This window comes from Carcharodon carcharias, chromosome 28 (assembly GCF_017639515.1).
Source record: "Carcharodon carcharias isolate sCarCar2 chromosome 28, sCarCar2.pri, whole genome shotgun sequence".
Lineage (NCBI taxonomy): Eukaryota > Metazoa > Chordata > Chondrichthyes > Lamniformes > Lamnidae > Carcharodon > Carcharodon carcharias.
The window spans coordinates 36,145,896-36,165,151 of NC_054494.1; the positions used below are offsets into that span (position 1 = coordinate 36,145,896).

General features: G+C 42.4%; 3 protein-coding genes across 5 annotated transcripts in view; 1 reads left to right on the plus strand and 2 right to left on the minus strand.

The window, feature by feature from the left end:
* Positions 1–2,991, minus strand: part of ascc1 (activating signal cointegrator 1 complex subunit 1) — a 46,690-nt gene extending 43,699 nt beyond the window's left edge. Inside the window, exons 1-2 of one of the 3 annotated variants that reach the window (XM_041176386.1) lie at positions 2,781–2,991; positions 1,414–1,583 (exon numbers count right to left, since the gene is read on the minus strand). In XM_041176386.1, coding sequence (XP_041032320.1) covers positions 1,414–1,525 — 112 coding nt within the window. In that variant the 5' untranslated portion in view covers positions 1,526–1,583; positions 2,781–2,991. The other 2 variants (XM_041176388.1, XM_041176389.1) reach the window with 2 other exon arrangements.
* A 317-nt stretch (positions 2,992–3,308) lies between these two features.
* Positions 3,309–6,738, plus strand: anapc16 (anaphase promoting complex subunit 16). Its single transcript, XM_041176385.1, has 3 exons — positions 3,309–3,502; positions 5,486–5,560; positions 6,380–6,738. The coding sequence occupies exons 1-3, from the start codon at positions 3,358–3,360 to the stop codon at positions 6,493–6,495; spliced, it is 336 nt and encodes a 111-aa protein (XP_041032319.1). The 5' UTR covers positions 3,309–3,357; the 3' UTR covers positions 6,496–6,738.
* A 1,563-nt stretch (positions 6,739–8,301) lies between these two features.
* The window catches only part of dnajb12a (DnaJ heat shock protein family (Hsp40) member B12a), a 28,483-nt gene continuing 17,528 nt past the window's right edge, over positions 8,302–19,256 (minus strand). The window contains exons 4-9 of the mRNA XM_041176485.1: positions 15,824–16,009; positions 14,320–14,396; positions 12,737–12,846; positions 10,699–10,871; positions 9,685–9,840; positions 8,302–8,724 (exon numbers count right to left, since the gene is read on the minus strand). Of these exons, the coding sequence (XP_041032419.1) occupies positions 9,719–9,840; positions 10,699–10,871; positions 12,737–12,846; positions 14,320–14,396; positions 15,824–16,009 (668 nt within the window). The 3' untranslated portion in view covers positions 8,302–8,724; positions 9,685–9,718. The remainder of the gene's footprint in view (positions 8,725–9,684; positions 9,841–10,698; positions 10,872–12,736; positions 12,847–14,319; positions 14,397–15,823; positions 16,010–19,256) is intronic.

Consider the following 19,256-nt stretch of genomic DNA (forward strand, 5'->3'; position numbering starts at 1 on the left):
CGGTTTGACAGAGGCCAGATAAGAGTCAACTGCATTGCTGTGGGTCTGGAATCACATGTAGGCTGTTCACATCTGTGAACCAGATGGGTTTTTACAACAATCAACAATGGTTTCATGGTCATCATCAGACTTTTAATTCCAGATTTTTATTGAATTCAAAACCACCATCCGCTGTGGTGGGATTTGACCCCGGGTCCCCAGAGCATTACCCTAGGTCTCTGGATTACTGGTCCAGCAGCAATACCTCCCCCTACTTGCTGGGGTCCACGAGTACTGTATTTGCAAGTAGCACTCCAAAAGTGTAAATAAAGGACTATAGTGGTGGGAAGTGGTGAATTATAGTTAATAAGCCATCGCACTAAGTCAGAGCCTGAATATTATTGAAAATGTGAATGCCTGATAAGTTTTCTCTTCAAAGATTCAATTCCATTTTGTGTTTTGCTTTCCTTCCATTTTCCTCCTTTTATAGAGATGGCAATGCTGGAAAAAAATGGGAGCAAGCATTGTTAAATTAACATATCTGTGGAATTCACTACCTCAGAATGCAGTGGGATGCCGGGATGCTGAATAAACTTAAGGAGGAGATAGACAGATTTTTAATTAGTAACGGGTTGAAAGGTTATGGGGAGAGGGCGGGAAATTGGAGTTGAGGCCGAAATGAGAACAGCCATGATGGTAATGAATGGCGGGGCAGGCTCGAGGGACTGAATTGCCTACTCCTGCTCCTAGTTCTTATGTTCTTATCATGAAATTTTATCTACAGGGTTGTTCAATGTAAGTAAACGTGAAGCAATAAAAACAAATACAAGCAAATAGCATGGCTGGGTTATTTGCCAATTAAGGCCAATTTTCAGATCAGGTTGCCTTTCAAGTACTGTGACAGTTCTGGTTGTTCTATTTAAGAAGGTCAACCAGGCCTTAAAAGTCAGTGCAGAGGTGAGCAGCAGGGCACAGGGATAAATGGATAAGCCTGGGTTCTTGACCCTTGAAAACGATGCCTCAGAAAGGACCAGACACATTCAAGATGCTGAGTGGGATTGGAAAAATAAATGTAAATCACTACTCTCGTACATTAGGAGGACGAGGTCAAATAAGCTTAGAACAGAAAGGACAGATGAGGGGGATTTTTTTTTTACACAGAGGGTGATCAACAGCTGAAACAGGTGGCTAGGAAAAGAGGCCTGAGGCCAGGATATTGGAATTATTTAAGAAATGGCTAAACATTGCAATTAGAATACAGGAAATGAGTTTCTTCATCTGAAATTATAATTTGATTTCCAGGCATTAATTGCCTCAATAGCAAATATATAAACAACTAGACTATAATATGGTTACATATTCTTTCACTGGAAAAAAAACACTGTTTTCTGACAACGTTTACAGATGGGAGTTACAGTCTGTGCTTATAAATACCAGAGTAAGTAAAGTCTTCTTCTTCCAGATTCGAGTACACCTGCTCTTTGACATGGTTTTTGCGGTAAATTCGTCCATCGATATTGATCAGTGTTGGCCTAAGAACTTCCATTTTATCTTGTCCTCACCATGAGAGTGCAGCCAGTGGAGGTTAAAGCATGAAACGAGCTCTGTTGTCGAATAAAACAAAGTAAACACTTTCCTGTTAAAAGCTGTTCTGGGTTCTGATTCCATCATGGTGGCTGGTGGGGAACTCCAAATCCTAACATCTCAATGTAAAATAAATTTAATATCAATTGAGGAGGCTAGAATGTAAGTGCTCACTAGTTACATACTTATCAGAGTGAACCTTATTTGACTCAGAGTAAAACTTCATCTGATTACATGCCTTAGTATATGTTGCTAAGTTCATTCATGCCTTCATTAGCTGAAGACTTGACTATTCCAACCCACTCCTGGCTGGTCTCCCACATTCTATCTTCAAGTCAACCAAATTCTGCTGCCTGTACTCCCAACAAGTCTCCTTCACCCACAACTCCTCTGCACACTGACCTAAAATTCTCATCCGACCTTGTCCCTCCCTATCCCTGTAATCTCCTTCAAGCCCACAACCCTTGGAGATACCTGCGCCAGGCTGACCAACTGTCCTGGATTTTACAGGATAGTCCTGTAATTGGGCTGGTTGGCACTGTGCTCTCCTCTTCAATCTTCTCTCTGGTGGCCTGAAAGCTCTGGCAGCACCTCCCATCTGCCCTCACAGCTCTAGCTGTACAATCCACCCCCCGCCCCTCCCCTCCTCCTCACAGCTTCGGCAACCCACCTGCCCTCACAGCTCTCGCGCCCAACTCCCTACGGTTGCAGTTTTGTGCCAATGCCAAAGTGTCCCTTAAACTTTTCGCCGGAGTTGGTGACCCTGACCTGCGCTCCTCTAATTTTGGCTTCTTGAGCATCCCTGATTTTAATCGCTCCGCCACTGGTGGCCGTGCCTTTAGCTGCCAATGCCCTAAGTTCCGGAATTCCATCTCTAAACCTCTCCGCTTCTCTACCTCACCTTCCTCCGTTAAAGAAGCTTCTTAAAACCTACCACTTTGACCAAACTTTCGGTCCGCTGTCCTAATATCTCCCTATGTGATTCAGAGCCTAACTTTGCTGCGTGTGGCTCCTGTGAAGCCCCTTTTGGGACGGTTGAGTACGTCAATGGCGCTATATCAACACAGGTTTTTGTTGCTGCTGTTGTCCAAGGTTGCCATATCAGTGCAAGTTATGTATCTCCCCACCCCCACCGAGGATTAATGTTTTAACTAAAAGATGTTTTACACACCGAAAAACACTCGGACCGAAATTAGACACGAAGAGACCCCACTCACCAAAGCCAAGACCCTCGGTCCGTCACTTAATTGAATCCCTTCCGGTGACCGAGTTGGTCCTTTCCGGTGGGTCCGTGGCCAAACCCCTTCCCGACTCCGGGGGGGGTAGCGAGACACAAGCTCGATAACTGCCCAATTTATTCAAAACATACGTGGCGCCGGTGTAAGCGCACAGGTTGGGCTAAATTCACTGTGTCCGTGAAATTTTGTCCTCGGCAGCCAGAGATTTAGACAAATATAATGTCAGCAACGCCCGGCCGCTTCTATTTCCAAATACAGGGTGTTAATGTCTTATAAAAAGTTATTTGCATAGCACTCCTGTACATCTTTACAGCAACGAGGGTTTAGCATAAAGTAATATATTAATTTTTAAATGTTTAAATGTTTGTTGAATTTAAACTGGTCGGTATATTTGTTAAAATGGCCGTAAAAGAAGCCACGTCCCCCTCCTTACCCACGAGGGGAATGGTATCGTCCATCCAGCTCTCCGCCCTCAGCGGGCGTCGTGAAGTGACGTAAAGGTCGACCTCCCGCCGTAAAGCGTGCCAGCCGGCCGGGAAAGGCCCCGTTTTGGTTTATGGCGGCGTGTCACACGGCTATGGCCACCTCGGCGTCGTCCTCGTCCTCCTCGGCGGCGGGCGGTGGTTTCGGGGTGTCCGAGCTAACCCCGCCGCGGAAAGTGCTCTTCACCTCGCCCAAAGGAGCCGGCGAGCTGCTGGAAGGTGAGGGGCAGCCCGGAGAGAACGCGGTGCTCGGGCCTGATTTTTAGCCCCTCCCACACCCTGTGTCCCTGTTTCGGGTGAATGTGGGCAAAGGAGGGTTGCCAACTCTCCAGGATTGGCCTGGAGTCGTCAGGAATTGAAGATCACTCTCCAGGACCCGGCTGTGTGCAAACTAGGAGAAATATCATCGTTATATTGAAAAATATTGGGTGTTATTTTGACATTTTCCTGAATACTTCCCTTTATTAGATATAAAAAATGGGGAAAAAGGCTGTTTGACTGACAGTCAAGCATCATCCAATTGGCAATGAATCTTTTTTGCTTTCCAATTGCTGTAGGAAGGCAGTAGGTCATAAGGATGAATGTTGGCCGACTAATGGCTGGAGTGTGGGGTCAAGTCATTTGATAAAGTCTTCAGGAATACATTTAATCACCGTTGGCAACCTGAGCTGGAATCTACTGTGAGGAAACATTTCACCCTCCATATACACCTTTGTTACCTCCAGACTTGACTATTCCTATTGTGTCAGCATCACAGACTAATATTCCTATTCCATCAATGTTTATCTCGTCAGTTCTAACTAAACCAGGCATAACCTGCTGACATGGTTGTTCTGATCACCTAAGCTTTTAAAATCTAAAGATGGTCTTGAAGATTTCAAGTGATGAGGGCTGTGACTATTTCCTTTCACAGCTTGTACCACAGTGGGATTGTCCTTGGGAAGTAAAGGTTGTTTAAGCATTGTCCCAGAGACACATGCTCTTTGTGGTTTGTTTAGATTGCTACCTTGTGTTTTGTCACTGCTGGAGGGCACCAGGTATTTGTTTTTATCAATTCCCACTCCTGGCCATCTTTCACCTACCAGAGCACAAGAAATAGGAGCAGGCATAGACCATTGGGCCCCGTGAACCTGCTCCGCCATTCAGTACAATCATGGCTGATTTTGGTTTTAATCTCTGCTTTCTTAGCTGCTCCCAAATCCCTTGAATTCCTGAGACCCCAAAAGTTTGTCTTATGTCATCCTTTAAATATAGTCAATGATGAAGCATTCACAACCCTCTGGGGTAGAGAATTCCAAAGATTCACAACCCTTTGATTGAAGACATTTCTCCTCTTCTCATTGCTAAATGATTGACCCCTTAATCCTGGGACTGTGCCTGTGTTTTAGATTCCCCAGCCAACAGAAACAACCTCTCTTCCACGTCGTGCCCCTTCAGAGTCTTGTATGTTTCAATGAGATTGCTTCTCATCTTGATAAACTCAAGATTATAAGCCCAAATTACTTAGCTTCTCGTCATAGGACTACTCCCTCATCCCAGGGGCCAATCTAGTGAATCTTTGCTGTACCACCTCCAGTGCAAGTATATCCTTCCTTAAATATGGAGCTATTTAAAACCAAGCTCCTTCCAAAAGAACTAAAGGTCATCCAAAACTCTGCTGCTGCTCTCCTAATTCACACCAATTTTCTGTTCATCTGTCACCCCTGTCTGGGCTCGACATTGGGTCCTGGTTTGGTGACACCTTGATTTTTAAATGATTTTCAAATCCCTTCGTGGCCACACCCCTCCCCATCTCTGGAGCCTCCTCCGGCCCCCACTAGATTCTAGAATATCTGCGTTCATCCAATTTGACCACTTTTAATTAACTCAGATTGGCAGTCTATGCCACAGCCCTAGCCTATAATTCCCTCCCCAAATCTCTTTACCATTCCTCTGTGAAATCACTCTTTAAAATCTACCCCCTTGACCAAGCTTTTGGTTTCAATCCGATATTTTAAATGTGTAATGCTACCTGATACACTGCATACAAGTGGTTCATTGTCCATAAAATTGCACCATTGTAAAATAAACTTTGTTGAAGTATAAAGGAAGGAGAAAAATGAATCTGCTTCCAGATGAAAGATTCCATTTGGGAGAACTTGGTGTGTATTTGCTGCTAAATGACGTGGACTGTATTTCAAAGCCTTGTTCCTGTTTTGACAGATGCCACTGAGAGGTTCCTTTGTGAAGCAGTTTTCAGCTATCAGGTGGCTCACACGTTGAGGCAGGTGAAACGAGGTAAAGTCACGAATCCAGTGGTGGAACTGGGACCATATTTAATTTCAAGGGTAATTAGGGATGGGCAACAAATGCTGGCTTTGCCAGTGATGCCCACATCCCATGAAAGAATAAAAAAAAAAGCCACATTTTAGCCTCAAAAACAGTGATACAGCCTTACCTTCTTTTAGCAGGACTTCTTGTTTGTTGATTTTTCTTAATAATACAAGATTGAAATTTATGCAATGTTTTACCCATTCTCTCAAAACGCCACCATGTGATTCATGCACTGAATTAATTTGAAAATGACTTAACTGTGGGCGAATGTAGCGTGCGTTTTGCCTCAAGCCATATTGAGATAAGTGAGTAATTAATCTGTTTCTCATCTGTCGAGGATGGAATATTGCCCATGGATACCAAGAGTTTTGAGAGCTGTCAGATTTCGGAGTAAGGTCTTCTAAATTCTGGCAAGCACCAACATGTGTACGTGAGAACAGGTTTTTCAGTGGATGAAATCGTTTTTGTAAATCTGTTATCTTATCTGAAAGTCTCCACCAGCACTAAATTAGCCAGAGGAGCATATCTTTCTCTTGAAGTGACAGCCAGGCTATCAGCAGTGAAATCAGTAAATGTGAGATTAGCTTGAAAGGGGAAACTAAAGTTTGTTTTTACATTGAGAAGCCAAGCCAGCTTTGTCCCCAAATTTAACCATTATCAGTAGGAAACAAGCTACGGCTCTTTAAGATAATATTGTCTATTCAGGAACATAACTAAAACATAATGAGCAATTGAAGCATTTCTTCCAATTATAATTTTACTTACTCCCTCTTTCCCCCTTAGAGCAACAGTGTTCCCGGATGGAGAAACTGGCTGGCTTAGTTGAGGAGTTGGAGGCAGATGAATGGCGCTACAAACCAATCGAACAGCTGCTGGGATTCACTCCTTCCTCTGGATGAGCTGAGAGACTGGATTTAGTTCTTCGATTTGAAAGCTTTATGCTCTTCAGCAGATTGAAACTGGGAGATTAAACAAAATTATTTTTCTCTGTTTAAAAAAAAATGTGCACCACTGAGTGTTTTGAATGTACATAATCGATGTGGGGTTCCGTGTTCAGGGGATTTATTTGGGTCATTTAAGACTTCTTAAAAAATGAGGTATGAATCTGTGAACTGGACTGTTAATAAATTGACATTATTTTACAAACTAATTTCCTGGGCTGAATGCTAACTTCGGACAATAGGTGTTTAGATTGGAAAAGAAGAGAATCTGGTGGTTTAAAGGGCTGGAAAACTATACTACAGTTAAAATATTCGTAACTTGTGTTTGGAAGGCATAACGTGGAGAGGGTAAATTTCCAGCAACTTACTGTGGCTGAACTGATCAAATACAGATCATGTTTGAAAGATGGAGCCAGAAATTGCTGGAACAGGGCATCCTGCAGTGAGTCTCATGGGTTTGTTTTGTTTCTTCGCCCCCATCCTTCTCAAAAAAATTTGCACCACAAATTACTGCAAGTGCGAGTTGGCAATGGGGCATCTGGGACCCAGGTGAACAACAGGACAAACAGTCTTATCTCCTTTAACCAATGAAATTTAAGAATAGAGAGAAACAGAAGAATGACATAAGAAAATAGTGAATTGGTCAAATTAGACACAGAAAGAAGTAAAGGAGACAATCTTAAGAACCTTGGGACGTTTTTGCTATGTTAAACACCATATGCAAGCAAGTTGCTGTTGAAAGATTGGATTCAGAGAAAGAAAAAATAGAGGAAAAAGTGGGAGATGGTGGGGGGGGGGGGGGGAGGTGTTAAATAATGAAAAAAGCTCTGGGAGCAGTTTATTAGTGGGAATCAGCTTCCACAGTTTGTTGTTTCTTTCCTGGAGATTCAAGGTTGAGTGGCATCGCAGAAACATATCTTGCCATTAAAAGAATCCATTCATTGTTAAAATACCAGTCCCAGCTTTGAGGAGAGTTTGTTTCAACAGTGCAAATACAGATTGTTGAAACTCACAGGGAGGTTGATTGGGCTCTGTTTCGAGAGGCTAATGGCAGAGCACCACATCATCCAGAAACTAGTAGTGATTCACAACTCTGTTTATCTCAACCTGGGTACAAATTTACGTTCATCGTGGTCTACGCATTAAATGCACTATTGTTTTCCCATCAATTTCCAGGTCTTTAAATTCAATTGTGATTTACCAAGATCATCAATCAGCCATTTCAGCATTATGGCTTAGTGGGTAGCACTCTTGCCTCTTGAGCCAGAAGGTGCCAGGTTCAAGTCCCACTCCAAAGACTTAAATGCAAAATTTATGCTGACAATGCAGTATTGAGGGAAAGCTGCACTGTCAGAACAATTGTCTTTCTGATCAGACCTCAAACATAGGTCACTCTACTCTAAGGTGGGCATAAAAGAACCCATGGCACTATTTCAAAGGACAGCAGGGGAGTTAGCCCCTCTGTCCTGACCAATATTTATCCCTCAATCAATATCACTAAAACAGATCTAATCTTTATCACATTGCTGTCTGTGGGAGCCCATTGAATAACTAATAATTATATTCTCGGTGTCCAACTTACACTCTGACAATGCACTCAGGTCTGAACCACAAACTAATTGAGTTGACAGACTTCCTTTCAGGCTGGATAGCCTACTCCTATTCCTTTGCCTGGCTCAGATTGCATTACAATGTCGTGCTCTGCGTGGTTTCCAAATCCTCAAATAGGTAACCAATGTGGGCGATGAAATGCGGAGACATGGGTATTTGTCACAGTACAGATTTATTTCTATTGAAGAGCAAAATAAGTTACAACTGATTTCAGCCCCTGCATAAAGTACAATGTATATACAACTATAAATAATTTCCAAATCATTAATTCAACACATCTGTCGATTTGCTCCATTAGAAGTGACTAGTGCACATGTACAAACTTGGTTCATGCGTAGTCATGTCTCTCCTGCTTTGCGCTGTGCCAGTCTCCTCCCCAGTTGAGTGTTTCGCAGTCTGCACGGCAGGGTGCTGGCCAGGAAACTGTAGGCCTCTGCTCCAGTTCATCAAAAAAAGTCCAGTGGTGGGGGTTTGCTCATTGGCTGTGAGTATTTTCAGCAGTGCTGCTGGCTAATCAAAATCCAGTCTTAAGACAAATTTCAAGGGTCTTTTTTTAAGTAATCATCATCTCCATCGCTGTGCCATGTGAGAAGACAGAGGGAAACAAGGAATAAACAAATAATTTGAAAGAGTAACAAATTGACAAAAGCAGGTTAAATATATCCTTAAATATATGATCTTTAAAAAAAAAATCAAAGTTTCATTTCACCCCTCAAAATTTCTTTGTTGAAGGCAGCTCTCCTTTATTCTGCTAATCTTCCCATGACCCCACAGGCCCACTCCAGTACTTGAGCACAAAAATCAAGGCTGACATTCCGGTACAGTACTGTACTGAGGGAGTGCTGCATTGTCAGAGGTGCTGTCGTTTGGATGAGATGTTAAACTGAGGCCCTATCTCAGGTGGATGTGAAAGATCCCATGGCACTATTTCAAAAGAAGAACAGGAGAGTTCTCCCCGGCATTCTGGCCATTCTTTATCCTTCAATCAGTATCAATAAAACAGATGATCTGGTCATTATCACATTGTTGGGAGTTTGCTGTGTGCCATTCTGGCTGCCACATTTCTTATATTACAACAGTACTTATATTACAAAAGTACTTCATTATCTGTAAAACTGTGACATCCAGTGGCTGTGAAAAGCACTATACAAATGGAAATCTTTTTTAAAATCAGGGACAGTGGTGGTGATTAGTCTACTAACAGTTCCAACATAACAGAGTTGTGAGCCAAAAATCACAGAGCTGGTGAATATGATTAAAACCACGGTGCTTTACCTATTCAGAGATCACAGTGCTACCAAACCATAGCTGTTTAATTACCAGTTGTACCCTGCACATGGTTGGAGATCCATACAACCTCTGTCCTCGTCAAACTATGCCTAAATTCTCTGGATTTATCTGGATAGTATGTGTTTCTACAGGAATCGTCTCTAGAGCTTGATTAGGAGGCTGTTCAATGTGCTAATCAGTTTCTGTATCTGCCAGAGACACCCAACTGATAAAAAAGAAATGAATTTTAATATCTAGAGGACATACCTGGTCTCTGGTTACTGAAGTGGCAGATTCTGTTCTAACCATGCAGGGAAGCCTGAACTTCCGATAGCCTAGTACAGCTTGGCGTACTCATTTTTTGGGCTCTCTGGTAGAGATCTACATCTCCAAAGTAGCGGGCACGATACAACAATCCTTCTTCTGTATAGACAAAATAAAAATGTTAGTGGGAATGGGCAGTTTGTACCACGAATATCCATTGTGATTTTGCAAGTCAACACACTTCATCAACAGCAACTTTGGCAGAACAGAATAAATACCTGTATTCATCTATCGTGCTTTACAACATCTCAAAGCATGACAATAAAATATTTTAATGTACAGTGACTTATGTGGGGAAACATAATAGCCATTTTCGATGTAGTTACAGCCCACAAAAACTGAGATGAATGACAAATTAGCCTATTGTTTGTGAAGTTGATAAGGGTCAGACATCAGTCAAAGCGCTGAAATAGTTTTGTGCCCTTCAAGTAATAGTATGGAGCCTTTTACATTCTCCAGAATTACCAGACAGCAAGATGTAACCTCAATTTAATATGTGTAGCACCTTCTGCAGTTTTGCAGTCCCCAGTCTGCTAGACATGGCTGGAATACTATCAACTACAAGTTGCCATCCAAGTCACAAGCCATTCCAACTTGGCATACATTACTGTTTATTCATCACTGCTGGGTTGAAACCTGACCTCACGGTATTTGGGAGTACGTTCACCACATGGATAGCAGCAGTTTAAGAAGATGGTTCACCACCAAATTTTCAAGGAAACCAGAGATGGGAAATTGATGCTGGTCCCCCACATCCCGAGAATGAATTAAAAAAGCTTGTGATGTTAAAATAATTATAGAGAGCCGCAGGGTGAGTTACTGTGATACACAGGATGCTTTCATCTGGTTCATGTACCCACAGTTAGCCTGCATCTTCTAGGCTGCACATCTAAGTTCAGTTCATTCTATGTACAAAATCATTCTGCTCCCCCTCCCCAATCCCCTATAATCACTCACTCTGCTGTTTCTCTTTCCAGCAGTTATTCCGCAAGTTTGCAATGAAATCCTCTTCCACATTCCGTTCCACCAACTTCAGGTTCTGCCCCGTATATTCCGCTGTAAATTTATCTGCCACAAAATAATGCACCTTCAGTACTTCTGTCGTTCGTCTGTGAACGTGACCAGTGGACCTGAGAACAGACAACGGCTCAAGATTAGAAAACTTTCACCATTGGTGCTGTTTCTACAAAAGCACCATGCTGCAGATGCTGAAAATCTGAAACAGTAACAGAAAACGATGGAAATACTTAGCACGTCGGGGGACATCTGTGGAGAGAGAAATAGTTAACATTTCAGGCCAATGGCCATTCATCAGTGCTATATAAAGCTAATACCACACCAAAGTGTTCTACTTTACATTGCATTTTTTTCACCTCTTACATCTTTTGTGGTGTCCCAAATGATCTGTTAGATACTTCAGGTCATGTCTATCCTGAGACAGAGGGTGGTATGCAAAGGTAATACATGATGCTCTGTCAGATGATCTCCCCTTCTCAATGGTCTCTCTGCTCAATGCCTCATTGGTAAATAACAACCAATTGCAAGCATAAACTCCATCCTATCACCAATTATTGGCACACCGTGTTGATACTTTACACATTCATGTATAAAACTAGAAATTTAGGTCACTGTTTGAGGGCTGAAGGGGGTGGGGAGGGAGAAGGGGTCTCATATCTGAGTCATTGTGATGGGTGTTACCATAGATCACTCTGGGAAGCACTCTCACTCTTGGGGCACAATTTTACGTTCTACGGGTGGGCACATGCCCAACCCGATCAGGCGTAAAATCACATGAGATGAGGTCGGGCGAGCGTCCCAACATCATCGCACATTCACACGATATTTCACTTGGCAGGCATGTGCAAAAGTGGGCACCGTGCTCAGTGACAATTAAAACCATTAATGCTGCAATTGTCTGCGATTTTTTGTGGCCCGTCCAACATTACGGTTGGCGGACAGGTGAATTGGCCAGGTGGCTTTTACATTTTTCACGAAACCTCATCCAAGGGCGGGATGAAATCTCAGGAAATAAAAAGAAATATCTGGGGACAGCATTTTTATGAGGTATGCTTTCAGGTGCTTGATTGTGACGCGTGGGTATTTTTTTTTTTGCTGCTTTTTAGTGCTTCGTTTTATTATCTGCAGATCTGCAGCTCCCTAAGGCAGCTAGCTGCCTTCAGGGAGCTCTCTCGCAGTGCTCACCCCAGCAGCACTGAGCTTCTCAGCGCTCGTTTCGCACTGTCTGGCCGTTAATTGGCCAGCCAGCGTGAAATAGCAGTCGAGAGACAATCGCGGTCAGGGGCCCACTTTCCAACTGCTCCCGGGCTCGCCAATCGCGCACACCCGACAAGGGAAAATTTCAGGCCCTGGTCCACTCTTCCTCTCTAGTCTATTCTGGACTGCCCAACACTACTCAACTCCCACTCTTGCTCGCTGTCCTGCTGCTTTTCTGAAAACTCCAACGCTCTCCTTTTGGGCCTCCTAACCTCCACAAATGCCAAACTGTCCAAAATTCTAACGCTTGTATCCTATTCTGCACTGCCTCCAATGTCTTGCCTCCCAAAATATTACATGTAAAATCCTACGCCACCTGCAAATCTCTCCAGAGTCTTAAATGGACTCAAGTTGGCAGAGCCTTCAGCTGCCTTAGCTCTCTCTGGAGCTCCCTCCCAAAATCTCTCCATCGGTCTCTCACTCCAACTTTCAAAACCTCCTCAAAAGCACATTCTTTTAACCAAACCCGGCTGGTTTCTCCCTTCCTGGATTGGCATGCTTTTCACTTACCTACAAAGTGCCTTGGGACGTTGTTTTATATTAATGGTGCTATATGAATGCAGTTTGTTGACTAGACTCACTGAAACACTGTAGGAGATGGTGGAAAGGAAGGGACCCTTTCTTACAACTTCAAGCTAAAGAAGAGGTCTGATGATGTTGGACGATGAAACAGATTTAATCCATTAATGAATGCGTGGTATAAACTCAAGGATTTACTTACGGCCTGTAGCTCAGACTGTAGGGAGGGCTTGACACCATCATTTGACTGATCACAGAGACAAGAACTAGGATCAGAATTGGCATCAACTGTACAAAGAGTGCCAACCCACCCTGCCAAAGAAAACAGGAATGCAATCAGATCACGCACGCAGACTAGTAATGTTTAATTGATATAAATGTTACACAGACAGAAACAACTAGTTTAGCATAGCAACAGTGTCCCAAGTTTGTCTAGCTCACATACACACAGTATTCCCTTGGTGCATTTGTAATAATCCTGAATCCACTTGTTGACAAGAACTTTAAATTCTATCATGGGATGTGGGCATCACTGGCAACACCAGTATTTGTTGCCCATCCCTAATTGCCCTCGAGAAGAATCGCTGTAGTCTATGTGGTGTAGGTACATCCACAGTGCTGCTAGGAAGGGAATTCCAGGATTTTGATCTCGTGACAGTGAATGAACGGCAATATATTTCCAAGTCAGGATCGTGGGTGGCTTGGAGGAGAACTTGCAGGTGATGGCATTACCATGCACCTGCTGCCCTTGTCCTTCTCTGTGGTAAAGGTTGCAGGTTTGGAAGCTAGCTGTCTAGTTCCTCCTTGAAACCCAGTATGGTTTTATTATTTCTCATAAACCCTCTCGGAGTTGAAGAGAAACCTTTTCACCAAGAGGGCACTGGGGGCTTGGAACTCCCTACATTCCCCCAATGCAGCATCCAATTGTTTCTCAAATGATTTCAAAGTTGTGCTTCCGCCATTATCGGGGTTTAAAGGGTTAAATTAAAACAGATTGTATAAATGTGGCCTGAATTACTTCGAGTTTTTTTGAAGGTTAAAGGCTGATCTAATTGAGCGTGTGGAGTGATAAAAAGAATTGATAAGGTTGATAAATAACTTCAGTTACATAGATAGATTGGAGGAGTTGGGACTGCTTTTCTTGGAGAACAGAGGTTGATGAAGGTATTCAAAATCATGAGGGGTCTGGACAAAGCAGGTAGGGAAAAGCTATTCCCATTGGTGGAAGGATCGAGAATGAGGGCACAGATTTAAGGTAATTGGCAAAAGAAGCAATGGCGACAAAAGAAAATATTTTTTCACGCAGCGAGTGGTTAGGATCTGAAATGTGCTGCTGGAGAGTGTGGTGGAAGCAGGGTCAATTGAACATTCAAAAGGGAATTGGATTATTATCTGAAAAGGAAGAACGTGCAGGGCTATGGGGAGAGGGTCAGGGGGAGCCACTAGATAAATCTTTCCTTCAGAGAACTTGCACAAACATGACAAGCTGAATAGTCTCCTAGTGTGCTGTAACCATTCTGTGAATCTGTAAAATACAAAGGAGCTATTTGCTCTGATGGGGGAACCCAGATTAAGAGTCACAATCATTCACAATATGAAACAGCGTTGGAGTCAGCATCCCTGATAGCTTTAAAAGGGAAGGGGATAAAAACGTGATTCAAACATTAATTTTGAAAGGTATGGTAAAGAGTGGGATTGAGTATATAGCTTCTTCAAATACGTTGGCACAGGCACAATGTGTGTCTTTCTTATGAGCTGCACATGACAATAGTTCTTTATACTCACATCACCCTGCTGGTCCCGTCGCTCAGGTCTGTGGTATGTGTAACGCATTCGTCCATTACTATATACATGAACATTGCCTGGGGGATGCGGAAGAGAAGAAATAACAATTTGAAGAGGGCATTCAATCTCCTGAGATGTTCAATGAGATCAGAATGGTTACTTCACTATAAAATCAATTTAGAAAGCAGCCTGCTTAGATTTACATAGTATTTACAGCATAGAAACAGGTCATTTGGCCCAACAGGTCCATGCTGGTGTTTATGCTTCACATGAGCCTTGTCTCACCTTTCTACATCTAACCCCATCAACAAAACCTTGTATTCCTTTAACCCACATGTCCTTAACTAACGTTCCCTTAAATACATCTACGCTAGTCACCTCAACTATTGTGGTAGCAAGTTCCACATTCTCAACCACTCTCTGGATAAAGACATTTCTCCTGTATTCCCTATCGGATTTATTAGTGACTATCTTATTTGATGGTACACAGTTCTAGTGGTAGAAGTGTGTGGCTGTCTTATTTGCACATTCTAAAATGTAGCTGCTTTACATCTTTGATTTATAAATCTGGATACATTGCTGTTTCACTGGAGGTTGGCCAAGTATTTGAATGACATTTCCCTCTCACAAGGTTATGGCTTGATTTTCAATAATGCGTTTAGTGAATCTTCATTTCTCCACTATGGCTCCATAAGTGAACCTATAAGGGAATCAAAGGTTATCGGGGTGTAGATGGGAATGTGGAATTTGAAACACAAACAGATCAGCAATGATCTTATTGAATAGTGGAGCAGGTTCGAGGAGCTGAATGGCCTAATTCTGCACCTATGTCATATGTTCGTCGGTACAATTTTCAGTCTGTATCTTCCATCCTTTAAAACAGACAGTTTTAAACCTGTTCTCCGCCTTTAAAAAGGTCATGTTGTTAGCAGCAAGTAGCATTCAACTCAGAAATTCCAACCAACCGTCACAATATAGAGCTGGACACTGATAGTTAAACTTCTGCACTCAAAACAGGTCAAGCACAACATTTGAGAAGGAACTTGATGGGCTAAAATATTAAAGGGTACAAAGCAAGGACAGGATAACAAGTTTAAGAGAGTTCCAGTGTGGAGTCAGTACTGACATTAGCATGATGGATCGAATGGTCGCCTCCTGCTTTCAAAGTGATTTAATTGCAAATTCAATGAGGAAACAATAAAGCTGAAAAACCTGCTGATTTAGCAAACTCAAGTTTATACTTGGATTAAAGAACAACCTCTGGGGACAATCATTAATCGGAAGATAAATAAGTGATGAGCAATTTCTGAATGAGCAAGACTATCAGTAGACCAAAGTTGCTTAACCGATGTTGGCTCATTTCTATTTCTAGGTGATTCTATTGATATTAAACTCTGGGATAGATGTTAATCTGGTAACATTTTAATAGTAACTAAAACCAGTATTGACTAATGGCAATAATAATAAGATCAGAAATACTTTCTCAACTGCAACCAAAACTTACCAGAGGGAAATCCGCCACCAAAGAACATGTTGAAGAGATCCTCAGGTGAGATGTCTGCCTCGAAGCCTCTGTGGTAGTCGGAGGCAGTGTGACTGTGCCGGTTGGCAGCCTGTTTCTCATCGCCATACAAGTCATACTGTTTCCGCTTCTCTGGATTACTGAGTACTGCGTACGCATTCCCAATAGCTGAAGGAAAGGACCAGCGGATCAGAACAAGGGTCATAAAGGACAGGACCTTCAAGCCAAAACCTGCTCCCTCCAATGCCTGGCCTTAGCATGCAGCCATTTAAACTCAAACCATTTGTCATTAAATTTGAATTCCCAGACAGTGTGTCACAACGCAGCAAAGAAAACATTTTGCAGAATTTAAGACACGCTGAGCTTTCAAATTACATTGAGGAAAAAAGCAAAATACTGCAGATGCTGGAAATCTGAAACAAAAACAGAAAATGCTGGAAAAACTCAACAGCACCTTTGGAGAGGAAAACAGAGTTAACGTTTCGAGTCTGTATGACCCTTCTTTAGAACTCTGAATAAGCTCTTTAACAAGCTCTGAAGAAGTCATACGGACTCGAAACATTAACTCTTGTTTTTCTCTCCACGGATGCTGTTAGACCTGCTGAGATTTTCCAGCATTTTCTGTTTTGTTTCAAATTACATCTCTTTTTTTTTTACAACTCTACCCCAGAGAGCAGCTGACGCTCAGTCGTTGTGTATAGTTAAGACTGAGATTGATAGATTCTTGGATTCTAAGGGAAGCAAGGGACAGGGTAGGATGATGGAGTTAACGTAGGAGTTCAGCTATGTTCATATTGAATGGTGGGACAGGCTTGAGGGGTCGTATGGCCTACTCCTGCTCCTATTATGAGGTCAAAAAGATCTACTTTGATTGATGGATGAAATATGGGACAATGCTGCCCACATGAACATACAACTCAAGAGCAAGAGTAGGCCACTCGGCCCCTTGAGCCTGCTCCACCATTTAATAATAAGATGGCTGAACTAATTGTAACCTTAACTCCACATTCCCGCCTATTCCCCATAACCTTTCACCCTTTGGCTTATCGGGAATCTATTTAGCTCTGCCTTAAAAATATTCTAAGACTGCTTCCACTGCCTTTTGAGGGAGAGGTCCAAAGAGTCACAAACCTCAGAGAACGAATTTCTCCACATTTCTGTCTTAAATGAGCGAACCCTTATTTTTTTAACAGTGCCCCCTTGTTCTAGATTCTCCCGCAAGAGGAAACATCCTCTCCACATCCACCCTGTCAACACCCCTCAGGATCTTATATGTTTCATTCAAGTTGCTTCTTACAGTTCTAAACCCCAGGGGTTACAAGCCTAGCCCGTCTAACCTTTCCTCAGAAGACAACCCACCCATTCCAGGTATTAATCTGATAAATGTTCTCTAAACTGCTTCCAATGCATTTACATCCTTCCTTAAACAAGGTGACCAATACTGTACACAGTACTCCAGATGTGGTCTCACCAATGCCCTATACATCTGAAGCATAACCTCCTTACTTTTGTATTCAATTCCTCTTGCAATAAATGATAACATTCTATTGGCTTTCCTAATTATTTACTGGTACCTGGAAACTAACCTTTTGCAGTTCATGCCTTAGGACACCCAGGTTCCTCTGCATCTCAGAGCTCTGCAATCTCTCACCATTTAGATAATGTGCTTCTTTGTCATTTTTCCTGCCAAAATTGACAATTTCACATCTGCCCACATTATACTCCGTATGCCAGATTTTTGCCCACTCACTTAACCTTTCTATATCCTTTGTAGCCTCTTCATGTCCTCGTCACATCTTACTTTACTACCTATCTTTGTGTCATTAATAAATTTAGCAACTATACCTTCAGCCCCTTCATCCAAGTCATTTATATGAATTGTAAAAAGTTGAGGTCCCAGCACAGATCCCTGTGGCACACCACTCATTACATCCCACCAACCAGAAAATGATCCATTTATGCCTACTCTGTTTCCTGTTAGCTAGCCATCTTCCATCCATGCCAAAATGTTACCCTCTATACCATGAGCTTTTATTTTCCACTCTAACCTTTGATGTGGCACCTTATCAAATGCCTTCTGGAAATCTAAGTACAGTACATCCACTGGTTCCCCCTTATCCACAGCATATGTTACTTCTTAAAGAGCTCCAATATATTGGTTAAACATGATTTCCCTTTCACAACACCATGTTGACTCTGCCTGATTACTTTGAAGTTTTCCAAATGCCCTGCTATAATGTCTTTTAAAATAGCTTCTAACATTTTCCTTATGACAGGGTCATAGAGAACATGTCCAAGTCCCTCTCTTCTTGTAACATCCTCCCCCAACACTGTTACTTAACCCGAGAACGTCAAAACTTTGTTCCACAGGATGCTTGAAACATCACACAACAGATGTGAATGAGGAAGGGGTTTTCAGACCATCCCTGCCTCAATCAGCTAGAAAGAACCTGAAACCCCTATCACACCATCAGCTTTATTATGCATCTTAAATAAGAAAAAATATTGGGAGCAAATTAGCACCTTACCTTCATTCCATAGCATTAAGCCACAGGTTTGCAGGATGCTGGTCTGCATTTGTGATTCCCAGACAGCTATCTCCTGATGATTAGCTCTGTTCTTACATCAGAACAAGAGCAGCAACAAGGCCAAGTATTTCGACCACAGGGAAGGAATCACATTAGGGCTCCCCTCGCATATGAGCTCTGCTCAGAAAATGCCTTTGGCTTATTAGCTACCAATGGTTGGGAATTGGTCATGCATCTGTTCCATGAAATGGTGCTTAGTTGGAAAACACCGAATGTAAAACACTGGAGTAAAAAAAAATGGCCAAATGTTCACAATATGAAGGTTACTTCAGGAAAAGTGCTTGTAAATCCACTGGACTTTATCGTTGAAAGGAAGAATAGCATCTTCTTATCACAATCACCTCACATAATGAATTACTTTGGAGGGCAGCTGCAGATGAAATGGAAATTATTGCCACATATGTTTCCAAGATCCCCAAAACACCGATGAGGTGTCTTGGACCTAGGGTTCCCTAAGCTCTGCACCACTGGAACTTTTCCTTGCCTCATGCCTGGGTCTGTTGTAAGCTAATTAATAAGGATTGATTGCTATGATCGGCCAGTCAACAGCTCCGTTTGTCATTGTATCAAAGCAAAGTGGACTGAGATCTTCTTTCGTCTTAACAATTCCTATGGTCCTAACAGTCACAATGAGAATTTATTTAGGGATGAGCAAGACATGCCAAAGTAAAATACTCATACAAATTAGAAATGTAGAATCCTGCTGCCCATTCTTGTTTATGCTCTCAATTCTCAGATTCTGTATCCACCTGAATCCTCTTCCTCAGGCACCCTGTGTCCTGGTCTGTAACAAATGACAGTATCTGGGAGGGCCAATGCCCATTCAA